This window comes from Ochotona princeps, chromosome 2, assembly GCF_030435755.1.
Source record: "Ochotona princeps isolate mOchPri1 chromosome 2, mOchPri1.hap1, whole genome shotgun sequence".
Lineage (NCBI taxonomy): Eukaryota > Metazoa > Chordata > Mammalia > Lagomorpha > Ochotonidae > Ochotona > Ochotona princeps.
Window position 1 is genome coordinate 86,098,360 of NC_080833.1, and position 18,232 is coordinate 86,116,591.

Below are 18,232 nucleotides of genomic sequence, written 5' to 3' on the forward strand. Positions count from 1 at the left end.
TGTACAGATTCTTTCTGAATCTTTCCATTTGATAATACAGCAAATGAAATACAGCCATATGAAACTCCATGAACTGGGTAACTATGGTTTGTTTAAAAAATGTCCTATGGAAACATCTTAAATTGTTTCCATGTTTTCACTAGTCTTTAGGAGACCTTTCTTTGTGAAAACATGCAAGTGTTGAGCTGTGCTGCTCATCAGTTTAAATTGTAGCTCAAGAAAGTAGAATATAAAGATTCAGTTCCTTCTTTACACTAGTGACATTCAAGTGTGCAGTAAGCAGCACACTGTAGAACATTTCCATCCACGTGGGCAGTTCTTGGCAGTGTGTTAGACTGTAGATAGAATTGCCAAAATATGAGTTACATACATGTTTAGTTCCAGTCGACATTTGAGCATTGCATTTATATTTACTGCCAGGAATAAATGCAAGGACTAGTTTCCTCCTGCTCACTTTGGTGCATGTTGTTGGTTTAACACAGCTGAAGTAGCATTAAATTGGGTTCAACATCTTTTTTATGTTTTTGAAGTAATTCTGACTTTTCTTCTCCTGCCTGTAGTTCTGTTTGCTTTTCTGTTGTCTTGTTAATATATTTATATAATCATTGTTAATATTTTCTGCCTTTATCCTTTGTTCTGCATGTTATAGACATCTTTTTCTAGTCTTGCCTATCTTTAAACTTTATGTAGGAATTCTTGCTTTAGATTAACTTGGTTTTTGTCTTATGCCTTTGTCTACATTTTCTGCTTTGTTTAAGGAATTTCCTATTCCATTCCAGGGTCACAAATCTCTTATATTTTAATGTTTTAGCAACTTTTGGTTTGATGATCTTCCTTCATCTATATGTAATATATTTTGTGACAAGGTGAATTAAGGCTTAATTTTTTTTTCTCCTCAATATAAACAAATAGTTCTTTTGTCACCATTTATTAAAATGTGCTTTATTTTGATGCTATCTACTCTGGGAGTTACAAGTAGCATCTTAAAGCAATATAGTTCCAATCAGTAGTAACTTAATTCAGTATTTCCAGAAAAACTTTACGTCATACTTCTGTTGCCTTCCTCCTCCTTTATTTTTATGTCAAAATATATGTCAATACAAGCCCATTGTAGTTTTCCTTTTTTTTTTTTTTACTACACAAAAATATCCAAGATAGGTTGTTTTATAAAGTGACAGTTTATTTTCCCTCCTGGTTCTGGAGGGACATGGGGTTGTATCTGACAGCGACTGCCTTTTGCTAGTGTAATCCCAAGGTGGCACAGGGTATCACATGGCTAGAGGCAGGGAGCATGGAGAGCTGCTCCTAATTCAGTTATGTAGTCTCTGCCTGGTGATCTTACCTAGTCCTCAAAATCTCCCAAAACCTGTATGTTAGAATCACAGTCAGTCCAGTTTGACAGTCATAGCGAAGATGAACCTTTAACTCATGAATGCTTCCTTGGCTGTACGCTCCAACTGTACCCACGCTATCAACACGAGTTTTATAACTGATTTGTGCAACTGTTTTCTTTAAAACAAATTAGAAATGGAGTTAAGAAAACAAGTGTTCTGTCTTGGTGGTACCTGTGTCTTCTTTCCAATTGTTCAGATTTAACTTACTGTTTAGTGTGTCCTTTCATCTTTTCCAAAACGATTTGCTAATTTTTTCGAGGAGCAAGTGTTTATGTGAAAGTACCTTTAAAGATTTATTTATTTATTTATCATTGGAAAGGTAGATTTATCGAGAGATGGAGAGACAGAGAGAAAGATCTTCCATCCATTGGTTTACTCCCCACGTGGTCCCAGCAGCTGGAGCTGAACCAGGATACGAAGCCAGGAGTCTCCTCTGGGTCTCCCACGCAGGTGCAGGGCCCCCGGGCCTTGGGCTGTCCTTCACTGCTTTCCCAGGACACAAGCGGGGAGCTGGATGGGAAGTGGAGCAGCCGGGATATTGACCATTGCACATAAGGGATCCAGTCCCAGTGCATGCAAGGCAAGGACTTTAGCCACTAGGCTACTGCACCAGGCCACATTATTTCTTTAAATATATTCTGTGCCTTCTTCCTCTTCTCTTTTTTAGACTCTGGTTACCCATAGTTCTCTGAGATGGTTTTCATTTTTGTTCCCTTCAGAGTAGATCTTTATTGACTCATCTTCATATTTGTTATTAATGCAACTTAGATATGTTGTCAAATACGTGAATGAATACTGTAATTCTGTCATTATGGTTTTAGCTCCAGAATTTCTATTTGGTTCCTTTTCAATGTAAATTTTTTCTCTTTATATTATCTATTTGTAAACTCATCATTGTACTACTTTCATTATTTTAAAAAAATGTTTATTTGGTCTATTTGAAGAGCCGAAAAGGAGGAGAAGTTGGTTTATTGCTGGATTGATTTTTTTTCCACTAGTTTATTTCCTAGATAACCTGCAACAGCCAGGTTGGACCAGGCCAAAACCAGGAGCCTGGAACTCCATTTTGGTCTTCCCCTTAAGTGACAGGAATTCAAGGACTTGGGTCATGATCTGCTGCCTTTCTGGGTGCATGCGCAGGAATCAGTAAAGAAGCAGTGTAGCCAGGATTGGAACTGGTACTTGGTGTGCGCCTTGGGTGTCCTAAATGGTGGCTTAACCTCCTGTGCCACTAAGCCTACCCAAGTTTCATTCTTTCGACGTGATTTTCTTGGATCTTGGAGCATGTTTGTAGCAGGTGGTGTAAAATCTGTCTACTCAGACTCAAAAGTGGGGTCTCTTCAGAGACATTGTTAACTGATTTTCTCTGTGTAAATGAATGTTTTACTATTTCATTCCTTGGACTCTGATGGGAACTGAACATTTTAGGTGATGTATTGTAACAATCCTATTATGAGATTGTATCTCACCTCCAAAGTTCATTGTTTGTGATGCATATGGGTGGTGATGGTAATTGTGTTGTTTTTCCTTCTTGTACGTCTTTCCCAGGCCAATTTAGTAGATTTCCTTTGTGACTATTCTGTAAATTTTAAGTTTTCTTATTTTTATTTGGCTCCCTATGAAATCTCATCTGGACGAGTATAATTTAGTGGTCAGTTAGTAATTAGAAGATTTCCTTAAATTCCCTGCCTGTATGTCTTCCACTCTTGCTAAAGGGATATTTGTGAGAGATCATGTTTAGGCGGTTTGCAAAATATCCTTGGGCTTCCTTTCTGCTTTTGCAGGGTTTTCAGTGGGAGGTGAATGGTGAGTTTTCTGTTCTCAAGACTTCCATCAGTGTGTATATACAATGTGTGCGATCTTTTAGACCCCCGGGAGTATGTAGGTTGTATTCACAGTTGCCTATGGTTGTCTAATGTCCTGGGCATTTCTTTTTAATTGTCAAGCCACAACAGAAAGCTGAGCCTTGTGCACATTCCTAGGAATCTGTCATGCCCTGCTCCCAACGTTTGTCTTCTTTAGGCTGATCTGGGCTGTAAGATCCATATAGTTGAAATGAATTTTTGCAGGGAATTGCAAGTTTGTACAAAATACTAATTATGAAATCCTGGAGAGGATACTAGTTTCAAGAAATCCTGGAGAGGCATCCACTGTCTCCTTACCAAGGGATCTGGCTGGATTTTTGCCTACTTTGCCCAGGTGCCAGGAAGGAACAGATACAAGTTTAAATGTCAAAGGTTTTTGCTTCCCTCCATCTTACCCAGGTTCAGTCATTTCTCTGGGAGATATGATTTTCAGTGTGTTGTGCAGCTGTGGTTAGTTGCCAGCTTTCTGGAATGATTATTGATTTGTTTTTCACAATTTTGTTGTTTTAGAGAAGGTAGTTTACTAACATCAGCCTTTCCACCAACCATAGTCATTCATTTTTTTGTTTTGTTTTCTTAAAATGTAACAATGTGTTTTTTCTCGTATTTAAAAATTTTTTTGACCTTGATTTTTCTGATTAAATAATATCCAACATTTTTCTGTGTTTTTGAATAGTCTGAATAAGAAATTTCTTTAAGAACTGATAGCTTTAATATAATTTTATAGGCCCAGCACAATAGCGTAGTGGTTAAAGTCCTTGCCCTGAACATGCCAGGATCCCATATGGGCTCCGGTTCTAATCCCGGCAGCTCCACTTCTCATCCAGCTCCCTGCTTGTGGCCTGGGAAAGCAGTTGAGGACGGCCCAAAGCCTTGGGACCCTGCACCCATGTGGGAGACCTGGAAGAGCTCCTGGTTCCTGGCTTTGGATCGGTGCAGCACCAGCCGTTGCGCTCACTTGGGGAGTGAACAATTGGATGGAAGATGTTCCTCTCTGTCTCTCCTGCTTTGTATATCTGCCTTTCCAATAAAAACTAAATAAATCTTTTTAAATCTGTATATATAATATTTTACGAATCCTTTTGCTGAAGGTAGCTGCTTCCTTGTGCTTGTCTCGTTGTGACCATATGCGCATGATTTGTTTAATCTCTGTTAGTGTGCTCAACAGTATTATTCAAGATTTTTGTCTGTATTTTTACTGCTACATCCTAGGGCCTTTAACATGCTATGTCCTAGATAAATAGTTTTTGAATAAACAAATATCATTATCTTTAAGTATTTCTGAGTATATCCTGTCCATACTGATTTTCATTTTCAGGAAAGTCTTGCTTTAACTTTTTTCCTGTTGTTTATAGTAGGATTATTTAAATTAATCTATAGCACTTTTTCAAGTAAATGTTTAGTGAACTGAGTCTGGATTTAGAGCTGGCTTTTTTTTAGTATGCCACATAATATTGTCAGCTGTTTAAATAGTTTATTTTCCTGTTCTAACACTTGTTTTCTAGGCCATGGACACAGCCATTCCCTCTTTAATGGTGCTCTAGATTCAGCACACGGCCATGGAGACCACTGCCATGGTCACCAAGTGCAGCATAGTCCAGCACACAGCCATGATCATGCGCACGGACATGGACATTTTCATTCTCATGGTGAGTGGAGCCTAAAAATGTTGAGATGGCCTTCCAAGTACACAGAAATTGTGCAATTATTTTTCCTAATAAAAGTAGCCATTACAAGGATGCTGTCGTCAGTTTCTTTAAGAAGTCAGGCTCAGTGTTTCCAGGAATAATTCATTTTTAGTGTATCATGAAATTAACTTTCAGAGTATATCATAATAAAATGCCACCATTTTAAATAAATGCTGGTGAATATTACAGTTGTAATTTAGCAAATCAAAATCATTATTTTTTTAAGTATGATAAGGGTTTTTGTGTTATAAAAATGTCAGAGGGATATTCAGCTTTTTACATTTTTATTTTAATTCTGGATGTTTATTTTCTCATGCTCATTTAAAAAATTCTCAAAATGTTGATTTATATAACAGTATGTACTATTACAAGGTATTCATCAACTTAATATTTTAAATTATAATTTAAGCAGTTTATAAATTTCAGGATTTAGATCAATAGAAACTGCTTGGGAGACACAATTTGATTAATCTTTAAATAGATTACATGCCTAAATTTTATTTTTTACTAACTTTAACAGAATCCTGAAGATTTAGATTTTGAAAAAATGAAGGGGACCTTAGGGAGTGAAAATTCCATTTCAATGTTTGAACTTTTTAACTACCTTACTGCAATATAATTAATACACAGGAAAATACACATGCTTAATGTGTACAACTTGATGAATTTGGAGATAAAAATACCAGTGAACTGTCACCACATTTACATCATAACACCATAAGGGTTCTCTTGAGCTTGATTTGTTCTGATGCTTAATTATTTATTTATATAAAAATACATAAGATGTAACCTGTTGGCAAATTATTAAATACACAGATGGTGTCAACAGTAGGCACCATGTTGTGCAGATCTCTGGGACTTTCAGAAAATTACAAAGGATATAACTGAAACTCTGTGTTTTTACTAGTACTCCTCCTTTCTATTCCCCTCCTGTCCCTGGCAACCACCGTTATAGTCTTTATTTCTACCAGTCTGACTGGTGATATCCTCGTCTAAATACTACAGGTGCAGTATTTGTCATTCTTTTCTAGTCTGTTCTCTTAGCATGATGTTCTCCACATTAACCATGGTTTTTTTTCAAGTAGCAGAATTTTCTTTTGGAAGGCTGAATAATATTCCATTTTGTGTATCTCTGTGTGTGTGTGTGTGTGTGTGTGTGTGTGTGTGTGTATACACACATCACATTTTCTTTAGACATTTGCGTGTTGGTAGAACTTTAGGTTACTTCCATGTACAGACTATGGTGAATAATATTATCATGCACACAGAAGTACAGGTAGGTGTATGAGATCCTACTTTCAGTTTTTTTGCATACGTACCTAGAATAGGATTGCTGGCCTGATGATAGTGTATTTTTAATTTTTTGAGGCAGTTCCATTGTGTTTTTCATATTGGTTACACTAATTTGCATTCTCACTAGGAATGTAGAAAGATTCACTTTTCTCTGCTTTCTCACCAACACTACATAGGTGTGAGGTGATGTACTTCATCCTTTTCACAGCCCTGTCGGCCACCTGGATGTCCTCTTTAGAAAGATTTCTATTGTGAATAAAGGAATGCAACACTTTTTAGTTACTTGTTTTTCTGGCCTTGAGTTGTGTCATTCTGTATGTGTGAGGTATTCTGTATCAGGTGTGTAGTTTACAAGTGTATTGTGCCACTGCTTCAGTTGCCTTTTCCTTTGGTTTATGTTCTTTGCTCTGCAAAAGCTTTTTAGCTTGATGTAATCTCACTGATCTATTTTTGCTATTGCTGCCTGTGTCATTCTCTGAAATTTGTCATTTTTTGTAATGATTACACTGGTTTGCATTTCCAACTCTTTGCTTTATGAATTCCCAGATAAGTTTGAAAAACTGTATGTCCTTTGTACTTCTAAGATGATTAAGTTTTTTAACAAAATGATTTCAAAGAATATGATTTTTGACATTGTAGTTGATAATTTAGAATGAGTACTTCATTATCCTACAGTGGAACCTAAATGCGTTAAGGATATAAGACACTCCATCACTATTTTACAATGTTTCTCATGCATATTAAATTATAAAGTGTGAAAAGTCATATTATGCATAGATTTGGACTTTTTTTGCATCACGTTGCATTTTAAAATTCTATTTACATAAACTTTTTGAAGTTCTCTAATATTTGAAATATGTGTCTTAACTAGATAACTGGATCTCTTTTTCTTTCTTTTTTTTTTGTAGTTATATAACACTGGCCTTAAAAAAGGTTTTTATATCGCTTAATTTCCTGTTTGTCAGCTTTATAAAAACTACAAAATCTTAAATAGAAGGAATACAGTTATAACAATTTTCACAATTCTTTGAATATTTTCATAAATAAATTCTGAAACCGACAGTGTTGTATCATCAAGGATCATTTTTATAGATTTATCAGTTGTGAGTTCGTTAGGCTATCCCCATGTTTTATTCTAAAGTGATTAATTGGGAACCACAGAGCTTATAAAAGGATTTGTTAATCTGTCGTGAGTTATTACTTCCTTTCCCTTCACCAGCATTTTCTGCTGACGCCTTGTTGCTTGGGCCAGAATTTCTTTTATACAGTCAATAGTACTCCTTCTATATAGTAAGATTCAATATAGGTTGAACAGCAGATAATTTTGATAAAGAAGAATAGTAGTTCACCAGGAAGAATTTGAGGGCACTAAGGAATTCTTAGGCAGATAGGTTTTAGAAAAGCTTTTGAAGTTTTATAAATCTAAAAATAGGGCCTGTTACTTGTATTGTTTCTTAGCTCTGGCGCTTCATTTGTCCTTGTCTTGTGCTCTGAATCACTTCATTACTGTGTGTTATCAGTGATTGCTTCACAAAATGTGCAACATGACATAATCCTGTGATGCTGGAGTTAGTACGGAGGTTCAGCTAACTGCTTATGCGATTCAACATTGACCAAATTGAAACAGAAAAGGAGAAGCTATTAACAGATTCTAACACGGAGCCTGGAATGTAGGGACAACGTATTAAACACTCACTAGGTTCGTGAATGTTTAAGTGCTATTTGCATTTGTGCATCGTACTAAATGTCGAAAGATTTTCTCCACATTCAATTCTTCTACTATCTCCAACCACCAATAAAACCAAGTAACATGGGTTAAATATTGCTTATCCAAAAAATGCTTCAGATTTTGATTTTATTCAAATTTTAGAATATTTGCAGAGTCTTTATTACCTGAACATCCCCAGGCTGAAACCTAAATGCTGCATAATCTGAAACTTTTTGAATATCATGTTTGTGTTAAAAAATTGCACACTTTAGACCATTTTTAGATTAGAAAACTGAATGTCACTGTTATGATTACTTGCTGAAGAAATATGCAAAGAGTCTACGGCCATACCACCCTGAACGCGCCCGATCTCGTCTGATCTCGGAAGCTAAGCAGGGTCGGGCCTGGTTAGTACTTGGATGGGAGAAATATGCAAAGAAAAATGTTTTTAAATTCCTAGAGAAGACATGTTTGAGGTTTTAATAACATACCTATTTTGTAGACCTGGGGCAGAAGTTTAAACATTTCATCAGGTATGTTTGTTGCGAGTTAAACAACTTTTTATTGTAACCTGATATTGTATTCCAATTAGCGTCATCATCATTACCGCCCACAGTATTGGTCATTGTTAGTTTTGAATGTTCATTCATGTGCCACGTATGTTCTAAATGATTCACTTCTATTAACTTTTTAAATCCCCCATATAATAAGCTGATGTGGTAGGCAGGGCTGTTGTTCCCGTGTTCTTAACTAGGAACGGAAACACAAAGAGGTCATAATTATTAGTAAGCAGAAAACATCTAAGTCTTGAACTCAGGGTCTGATTTCACGAAAGCAGTGAGAAGGGACCAACCAGCCTGCCAGTCGCCTGATCATCTCAAAATAAACCTCCCTCTGCTTTTACCTCGTCTGCCTGGATCCTCCTTTCACTTGTGGTCATCAACATATTTAAGTGGAAATTACAGCAGTGTTTCATTGTTTCAGCATAAGGACTGCATTTTTGAAGAGAATTTTTTATTCTATGTAAAAGCCTTGACAGAGATAAAAGGTGTTGAAAAAACAAATGTTTGTCAAGATCAAGGTAGCCTAAATTCTTCCCTGCTTTTTCATTTCTTTGACCTCTTATATCAGGCAGTACATATGGTTTTCTTTTAATTTTACACTTGTAAAATTACAGAGGATATTTTAGGAATATTTGAAAATGTTGACAATGTTTTTATTTTTCTGTACTTTCAATTTTGGGGGACAATAATGTCCAAAGTACTGAGTACCAATGATGTATTTTAAGGTTGCCTCCACTGGATTTACCTCTACTTAACTACTTTATTGAATTTTAAAAATAATTTTTTAGGTCTGATATGACTAGTCATTCATCCTTCATGATACATTTGAATGAAAAGGACTCTGAATTGAAAAATTTGACTCAGGAATTGAAGACATGTTTTAAAATAATTTAACTTAATTCTCTACAGATGGTCCCTCTTTAAAAGACACACAAGGACCCAGCAGACAGATTTTACAAGGTATGACAAGCAATTTGTAAGTTTCTCAATTTTCTAAAAGTGGATTCTTAGTTTTGAGGGTTTTTTTTTTTCCTTAAAAAGTACATGGCATAATATTTGTTTAAAATATTAGCTTTCCTAGTGATTATTTTATGTATTCTATGTGGAATTCCAGCAGATCTTCTTAGGTTTAACATAAAAAAATTTAAAATTAAGATATGCTACTTAATGTAGTATTTCTATAATAGAATGCTTGCCTTCATGGATGTATTGAATAATTTTACTTGAATATTCTTGTGTAATTGCAGAGTTTATGAATCTGGCTTTTTCAGCAGCTTCTAGTCCAATATGTATAGCATTATTTCTCCACTATTTCTTAATGAAACTTACTTTTCTATTTTCTTACTCTTAATGGGTTCCTCTGACCTGAAGAATTTATTTTTAGAATGCTTAAATGTATCTTTCAGTTGCAAATATTCTATTCATTAAATATATAAAATTGCTTTAAAACAGCATTTACTTAATTGCCTGCTATCATGCAGATTTGTTTTTTTTTCAAAGATTTATTTATTTTTATTACAAAGTCAGATATATATACAGGAGGAGAGACAGAGAGGAAGATCTTCCGTCCAATGATTCACTCCCCAAGTGACCACAACGACCAGTGCTTTGCCAATTCCGAAGCCAGGAGCCAGGAACTTCCTCCAGGTCTCTCACACAGGTGCAGGCTCCCAAAGCTTTGGGCCGTCCTCGACTGCTTTCCCAGGCCACAAGCAGGGAGCCAGATGGGAAGTGGAGCTGCAGGGATTAGAACTGGTACGCATTCAAGGCGAGGACTTTAGCCACTAGGCCACACTGCTGGGCCCTATCATGAATATTTGATCTATCTGCATTAAGTGATATAAATTATACTAAACTGAAGTTTTGATAATTATGTTGGAGGAAGAAACGATCTGCCTTTTTAACTATTTTTTTTTTAAGATTTATTTTATTTTGATTACAAAGTCAGATATACTGAGAGGAGGAGAGACAGAGAGGAAGCGGAGCTGCCAGGATTAGAACCAGCGGCCATATGGGATCAAGGCGAGGACCTTAGCCACCAGGCCATGCCGCCGAGCCCTTAACTATTTTTTTATAAAAACTTTTATAACATTAAATTTTGGGATGAGTATTTTGGCACAGTGATTGAAATACCACTTGGGCTATCCATATCTGGTACCAGCGTGTCTGGGTTGATATTCTGGTTCTTTCCATTCTGCCTTCCTGCTAATTCTTGCTCGGGGAGGGAACAGAGGATGGCCCAGGTGTTTGGGACTCCATAGGAGAGACTAAGATGAGTTCTGGGCTCCTGGCTTCTGCCTGGCCCAGCCCAGGAGGTGCAGGCATTTGATAAGTGAACCAGCGTCTGCGTCTCTTTCCTCTTGTACAATAAATGGAAATGCCTAGGGCTGGCATTGTCATGGAGTGAGTGATGCCACTGCCTACAGTGCTGACATCCAATATGGGTGATGCTTGGTATCCTGGCTGACCCCACTGCTGATGCTCCGGGAAAAGCCGTGGAGGATGACCTGAGTGGCTGGGCCATTGCCACCCACATAGGAGAATCAGGTGAAACTCCTGGCTCCTGGCTTCAGCTTGGCTCAGCACCACTTGGCTGCCATCATCTCAGGAAAAGTGTACAGAAGCCGTTTCTCACTCGCTCTCTGACTTTGGCTTTTAAAAAATAATAGAACATGGGCCCGGCGGCGTGGCCTAGCGGCTAAAGTCCTCCCCTTGAACGCCCCGGGATCCCATATGGGCGCAGGTTCTAATCCCGGCAGCTCCACTTCCCATCCAGCTCTCTGCTTGTGGCCTGGGAAAGCAGTTGAGGACGGCCCAATGCATTGGGACACTGCACCCGCGTGGGAGACCTGGAAGAGGTTCCTGGTTCCCGGCTTCGGATCGGCGTGCACATCGGCCCGATGGGGCTCACGTGGGGAGTGAATCATCGGACGGAAGATCTTCCTCTCTGTCTCTCCTCCTCTCTGTATATCTGACTGTAATAAAATGAATAAATCTTTAAAAAAAAAAAAAGATTGCAGTTTTTTAAAGAAAAAAAACAAAAATAATAGAACATAATTTTTTTTAAAAAAAGCGCTTAAGATTCTATATTTTTCTGAGTATCTAAGAATATATAGTGAGTGAAGCATCTAAGGAATAGTTGAAGAACAGAGAAAACTGCCTGGTATTAAAACCTGGCCTCATAACAACCATATGGCTACACACACATGCAAAACCATGAGTTAACTGTTTTTTAAAAAAGTACTTGCTATATCTTGATTGTGATCCCTGACTTAAAAAAAAATTGACGAGAATTAGTTTGTCAGCATTGTATAAAATCTTACAAGGCATAAATTATATAAGTAAAATATTAGTTTATATTTTTTGTGTGATTTTTTTTTTGTGTGTGTGTGCAGATACTAGAAAATAAGAAAGATTTAGATGGATAAGGATACTTAAGGGCCCGGCAGCGTGGCCTAGCGCCTAAAGTCCTTGCCTTCAATGCGCTGGGATCCCATATGGGTGCCGGTTCTAATCCCGGCAGCTCCACTTCCCATCCAGCTCCCTGCTTGTGGCCTGGGAAAGCAGTCGAGGACGGCCCAAAGCCTTGGGACCCTGTACCCGTGTGGGAGACCCGGAAGAGGTTCCTGGTTCCTGGCTTCGGATTGGCGTAGTACCGGCCCGTTGGGGCTCACTTGGGGAGTGAATCATCGGACGGAAGATCTTCCTCTCTGTCTCTCCTCCTCTCTGTATATCTGACTTTGTAATAAAAATAAATAACTCTTTAAAAAAAAAGGATACTTAAAAAAAAAGCTTTTTACCTGAAAGTCAGTTATGGGAGGTGGCGGAGGTGGGGGAAGATCTTCTGTCCACTGGTTCACTGCCTGAATGACTGGCCAGATTGGAGCTGATCCAGAGCCAAGCCAGGAGCTTCTTCCGAAGTGCCTCTCTCATGGGTGCAGGGACCCGAATTCTTGGGCCATCTTCCACTACTTTCCCAAGTCAGTAGCAGGAATCCAGATCCCAAGTAACACAGCCAGGATTAGAACTGGTGCCCATGCACAGGATTAGTTTGCCATGCCACCATGCCTGTCCGAGTGATACTTGTTCTTAAAGCAGTTTTCTGCTTAGTGAGTGAGAATCAGCTATGAACTTTCCAATCCAAGGAAAACCAAACACAAATGACTTTTCTCTTTTTCCTTTCAGTATTGAGCTGTATTCATTGCGGATTGTATTAAAATGCCTGTAGCCGTGTGGTGCGGCATCACGGCTGCTGCGTGGGGTGCCCGTGTGGGGGCTGGGTGAGGCGGCGTCCTGCTTCTGAAGCAGTGGATCCTGCCTCGAGCCGGTGAATGTGTGGCTTGCACGGGAGGCCTGCCTGAGTGCCTCCTGGCTGCTGCCTGACCCAGCTCCCAGGGGGCGTCCGGTGAATGAACCTAGGGTGGACAGTGGACAGTTTAGTCTCTATGTCTCTATGTCTCTCCCATGAATTTGAGAATTTATATATTTGACAAATATATAACTGCTGTGAATTGCTTTCCATGTTTTTCTTTAAAAAAATTCAAGTGGTTAAAATACATTAATCTTTAATGCTTTGCTATTTGAAATACCTTACAGTAGAAAATATATTGTCTAAGTATATTCAGGGAAATTCGTTTGTTGTGGAGCCACTTCTCTGAATTGGCCCATCAATGTTTCAAAGAATGATTATGAGTCAAAATGCTATACAAATGAAAAGGTACATGTACATAGTAGGGTATGAGTTATATTTGGTATGATTTAGACAAAAGTTCTACAGTAGCTGATCAATTGAAATATAACTTCCTAGAACACATTAAAATTCTAATGGACATATTAATAGACATCTTTTAAATTTTTTAACTTTAAATCTTTTTTTTTTACTCCTAGGGATAATTATTATTTACTTATTTTTGTCCAGTGGATAATAAAAAAGAAAAAACAATGTACCAAAATAGGTACATTCTTTCTATATTTCAACTCCTTTTCAGATATTGTAGTTGAGAATGTTGAAGAATATTCTATTTTTTTTAAAAGATTTATTATTATTGGAAAGCCGGATATACAGAGAGGAGGAGAGACAGAGAGGAAGATCTTCCATCCGATGTTTCACTCCCCAAGTGAGCTGCAACGGGCCAGTGCGCGCCGATCCGAAGCTGGGAACCTGGAACCTCTTCTGGGTCTCCCACATGGGTGCAGGGTCCCAAAGCTTTGGGCCGTCCTCGACTGCTTTCCCAGGCCACAAGCAGGGAGCTGGATGGGAAGTGGAGCTGCCGGGATTAGAACTGGCGCCCATATGGGATCCCGGGGCTTTCAAGGCGAGGACTTTAGCCGCTAGGCCACGCTGCCGGGCCCAAGAATATTCTATTTTTAATAAGACATTATTAAAGCTTAAATATTATCTATTTAAGTATAAATATTAAAAAATTTATTGCCTTGTCAAGTCTTCAGAACATATTACATATGAAACTTCTGGGTATTTTTAATGGTTTTCAAACACTGCATTTTGCCATTTTGATTCTTAAAAGTTCAACATGTATTTTTCTTTAACATTTATGAATTGATTTGGAAGGCAGACTTACAGAGAGAGACAGGGAGAGACATAGAGAAATCTTCCACCTGCTGTTTCACTGCTCAAATGGCCACAGCAGCCTGGGCTGTGCCAGGCCACACAGGAGCTCGGAGCTTCTCCTGGGTCTTCCACACCTTGGTCCATCTTCCATTGTCTTCCCAGACACATTGGTAGGGATGGATCTGAAACGGAATGGAACCGTTACCCAAATGATGTGCGGGCACTTCCTATAGAGGCTTAAGTTGTTATTCCACAGTGCCTGGGTCAATATGAATTTTACTTTATTTTAAAAATATTCAGATTCTTACCTTTTCTAACATTAAGATTATGTATATAGTGTAGCCAATATATATATATAACAATACTTATTTTATAATAAGTAACAAATAAGTTTGGGTAAGTCAGGATAGGAAATTCTAGTCCTAAATGGTAATAATATTTGTCACCAGCAGAGGGCACTCCGTGTACATTTTTTATAGTTAAAACGTTTTCTTGACCAGTTAGAGCTGCATGCAGTGTCTTTTTTGGAACAAATTAAACTTTAACCTCTTTTAGTCTGCAATAAATTTTGACAAGCAGTATCTTCTCGAATTCTTCCATTATATTATATGATTAAAACAAGAAAAATTTACCAGATCTTTGAACCCCCATTGATTGGAAAAATGAAGACTATTTCAGCTGATAATATTTATATACACTGCATTCTCAGTGATTTTTCAAATTGATATATTTTTTTTATCTGTACATTATAGATTCAAGAGGCTGGTATTTTATGTTAATCAGAACCTGTTTTTTATTTTTATTATGCTGTATTTCTAGGAGTATTTTTACACATTCTAGCAGATACACTTGGAAGTGTTGGTGTCATCGCCTCTGCCATCATGATGCAAAATTTTGGTCTGATGATAGCAGATCCTATCTGTTCAATCCTGATAGCTTTCCTGATAGTTATAAGGTAAGTGTTACTATGTCACTGTCTAGTGGTAAAAGGAGATTTTGGAGGTAAATGTGCTGCCTGAATTACAGATTTAAAATACAAAGTCATAATATTGGCTTTCCTTGATCTTTAAGGGATGCCTATCCAACTTACGTCTTCTTCATGTTTTTTTTCTTTCCTGTTTAAGTTTTGCCAGCTGTTTGATAGTTCTTCTTGGTATTAGAATTGAGCCTTTTGATCATAATCAAGTCAGTAATACTTTCCTTAAAACCACCCTCCTGTTATCGCCAGCGTAAAATGTTTGAGATTTAATATATTATAATGTGTTAATTACAGTTAGAATATCATTCTTTGGTATCTGCATCTTACACTTTCAAATGCATAGCGAATCAAAGTCCCTCTATAATGTTGTATGATTTTCAAGTGTAGATTCACGTTATTACAGAAGTTTATTCAAAATCCTAACTGAAGTTAAGTTTGAAAGTATATGTAAATGAAAGCTTCCTTGAGAAAATATCTGACTAATATCTGTTGGTGTTTGTGTTACTAACCAGAGAATCCATATACATTTATGGATATGGCTGTGTAAGTGTATAGATTTTTATGACTGTTTGTTAAACTATAACGTATGGTTATTATCTCTTCTAGTTCCTCTGAGACAGTTTTATGAATGGTTTAATTTTATCAAAGTAATAAAACAATTCTTACAGACATCACTTATTTAAAAGGTTACATATGTCTTGATTGGACTTTTTATTTTCCTATATCATTTTATTATCAGTAAGACTTTTATAATGTTACCAAAATCATACTTGAGGTCAGGCAGTGATTACTTTCCTAGAACGTAATTTGCCAGAAAAGATTTAATGGATAACAATGGAAGTACATTATGTTAAGATTTATCCCAAATGGATATTTTAAAATTCTTGACAAAAGTAGACCAGCAGTTTGTACAAGGAGGTTAACGGTAAGTGCACCTGTTTACGGGATGCAGTGTGTCCTTTCAGCACGTGTACTGGATAACTGATCCAACATGGGTCACCATTAATCATTCTTCAACATTACATTATGATCGGAGGCTTGGAGTTTCTTCTGTTTGTAAACTGTATCCCGGTTTCTTTGTTGCTTCCTGAGAGTAGGATCTTAATGTTCCATTTTTCTGATTTCCACCATTACTCTGTCTTGCAGAAAGCCTTTAACAGTCTGCAGCTCGACCTCTTTATCCCTCTAAACTCTTCACACTAGCTAAGAGTATCTTACTTTAATGAGGATTGTGTTACATGTAAAAATTGCCTGGCTTTAGATTTTGCTCAGTGACACTTTATTCATAGGATGGTCTGAAGTTCCTGGCAGGTGTAGGTGATGTTATCCCTGTATGCCCTGCAGTCTTAGTACCTCTCAGTTCATGCAGTGCTGTCCAACCAACTGCATTGTTTTCAGTTCCCCAAGCATGCTATGAGCTCTGCATTCTGGATTTGCTCATATTTCTTCTGTCGAAAATACTCGAACATTGTGTGCTTTATTTCCTATTTCCTTCCCCGCAAACACACACAAACACACACACATTTGAGTGTGTACCTCTCACACCTATTGCATGTGCTTTCATGGCATTTACTTGCAGTGATAACGTTTTATGATCTCTAGCTCTATGAAGCATAAATTCTATTCGCATTGTTTTACAGTCAGCCTCTAATTCTGCATAGGAAAAATGCTGGAATATTTTGAATTTGTATCCAAGGAAGTTCGTTTTCTTTAGCCTCAGAATTATCATCTCTAATCCCAAGAAGAAATGCTTACTTGATTCTGTTATCATTCATTTATTCTACAAATATGAATAAACAAACATATACAAATTTTATTACTAAGGTATATTTTAAAACAGCACAAAGCATCCTCAGCAAATATTTATTAGGTAAGCCCTCTCGTTAAGGTGGTACAAAGACAAGATTCCAGTCGTTTTCATAATGGTGAATGAGACAAGAATATATAATTTATGTATTTTATAATAGTAAATGAACTGTTCAAAAACTGAGGAATTATTTGGATTATACAGAGTAAAGATAGGATTATATAAGGGCCGAGTTGCCTCTTTCAGTTGAGTGATAAGCGAAGCCTTTTGAGAGGGGGCCTTTAGATGAAGTCTGACTAAAGAGAGCTTATCAGAGAAGGAACATTTTCCTCCAGAGACCAGCTGCTACAGAAGCCCTGGAGGGAAAAACAACTTTGGGGCTCAAAAGAAATCAGTGTGGCGGAATCACGGGGAATCAGAGGAGAACGGTTTGCAATATAGTTGGAGAAATAGGCTGGGGAAATTACCCAGGATTAGGAGTTGGATTTTATTCCAAGGAAAATGGGAAATGATTAGAGAATAATAAAATTTGATTCTTGCTTTTAAAAGTCATCTTGACTGCTGTGTAGATAATAGATTGTGAAGGGGCACAAATACAAACGGACTGACCGACCAGCGAGCTATTACAGGGACCAAGTGCGAGGCCGTGCTGGCGTGGTCTAGGCTATGAATGTTGGCAATAAAAAGATGTGGATAAAGCTTTAAAAAATGCTGTGCAGGTAAAACTAACAAGGTATGCTTGTGGAGTGAATGGGTGAAGATTGTGTGAAAGATGGGACCCACGGTTAATTCCCAGAGTTTGTGCCTGAGCAGCTGAGCGAATGAAGATAGTGAGCAGTCATGTTTCGCCTTGTTTGTGAAAATCAGAAAATCTGTCTCAGTTATTCCATGTCTGAGCTCTCTAAGCATCGAAGTGGTACGACTCTCTTATGCTTGATTTTACATTCCATGATTTCAGTTAAATGTGTCAAGCTCAGACAATATATATATATATATATAGAAAGTTTCAGAAATAAGTAATCTGTAAGTTTTAAGTTGCATACTGTTCTGAGTAACATAATGAAGTTTTGTGACCAATTCCATCCAACCAGAATGGGAATCGTCACTTTGACCAGTACATCCAAACTTCCATACGCTGCTACTGAATAGCTGTTCACCTGTCGTGATATTGCAGCGCTACTCTTCAGTAACCCTTATTTTATAGATAATAGTTGGTTCCAAAATGCAAAGAGTGGCAATGCTGGTTATTTTATTATATTCTTAGAGTATTGTATTTTATTATTCATCTTTGATGTTAGCTCTCATTGCACTTAATTATAACTTAAATTTTGTCATGTGTAGATAAGAGCATTTTTATGAAAAAGTT

General features: G+C 37.4%; 1 protein-coding gene across 2 annotated transcripts in view; it reads left to right on the forward strand.

The window, feature by feature from the left end:
- The window catches only part of SLC30A7 (solute carrier family 30 member 7), a 70,109-nt gene that overhangs the window by 15,261 nt on the left and 36,616 nt on the right, over positions 1 to 18,232 (forward strand). For both annotated transcript variants that reach the window (XM_004582004.4, XM_058659674.1), the window contains exons 6-8: positions 4,765 to 4,908; positions 9,421 to 9,471; positions 14,900 to 15,035. In XM_004582004.4, coding sequence (XP_004582061.2) covers positions 4,765 to 4,908; positions 9,421 to 9,471; positions 14,900 to 15,035 — 331 coding nt within the window. The remainder of the gene's footprint in view (positions 1 to 4,764; positions 4,909 to 9,420; positions 9,472 to 14,899; positions 15,036 to 18,232) is intronic.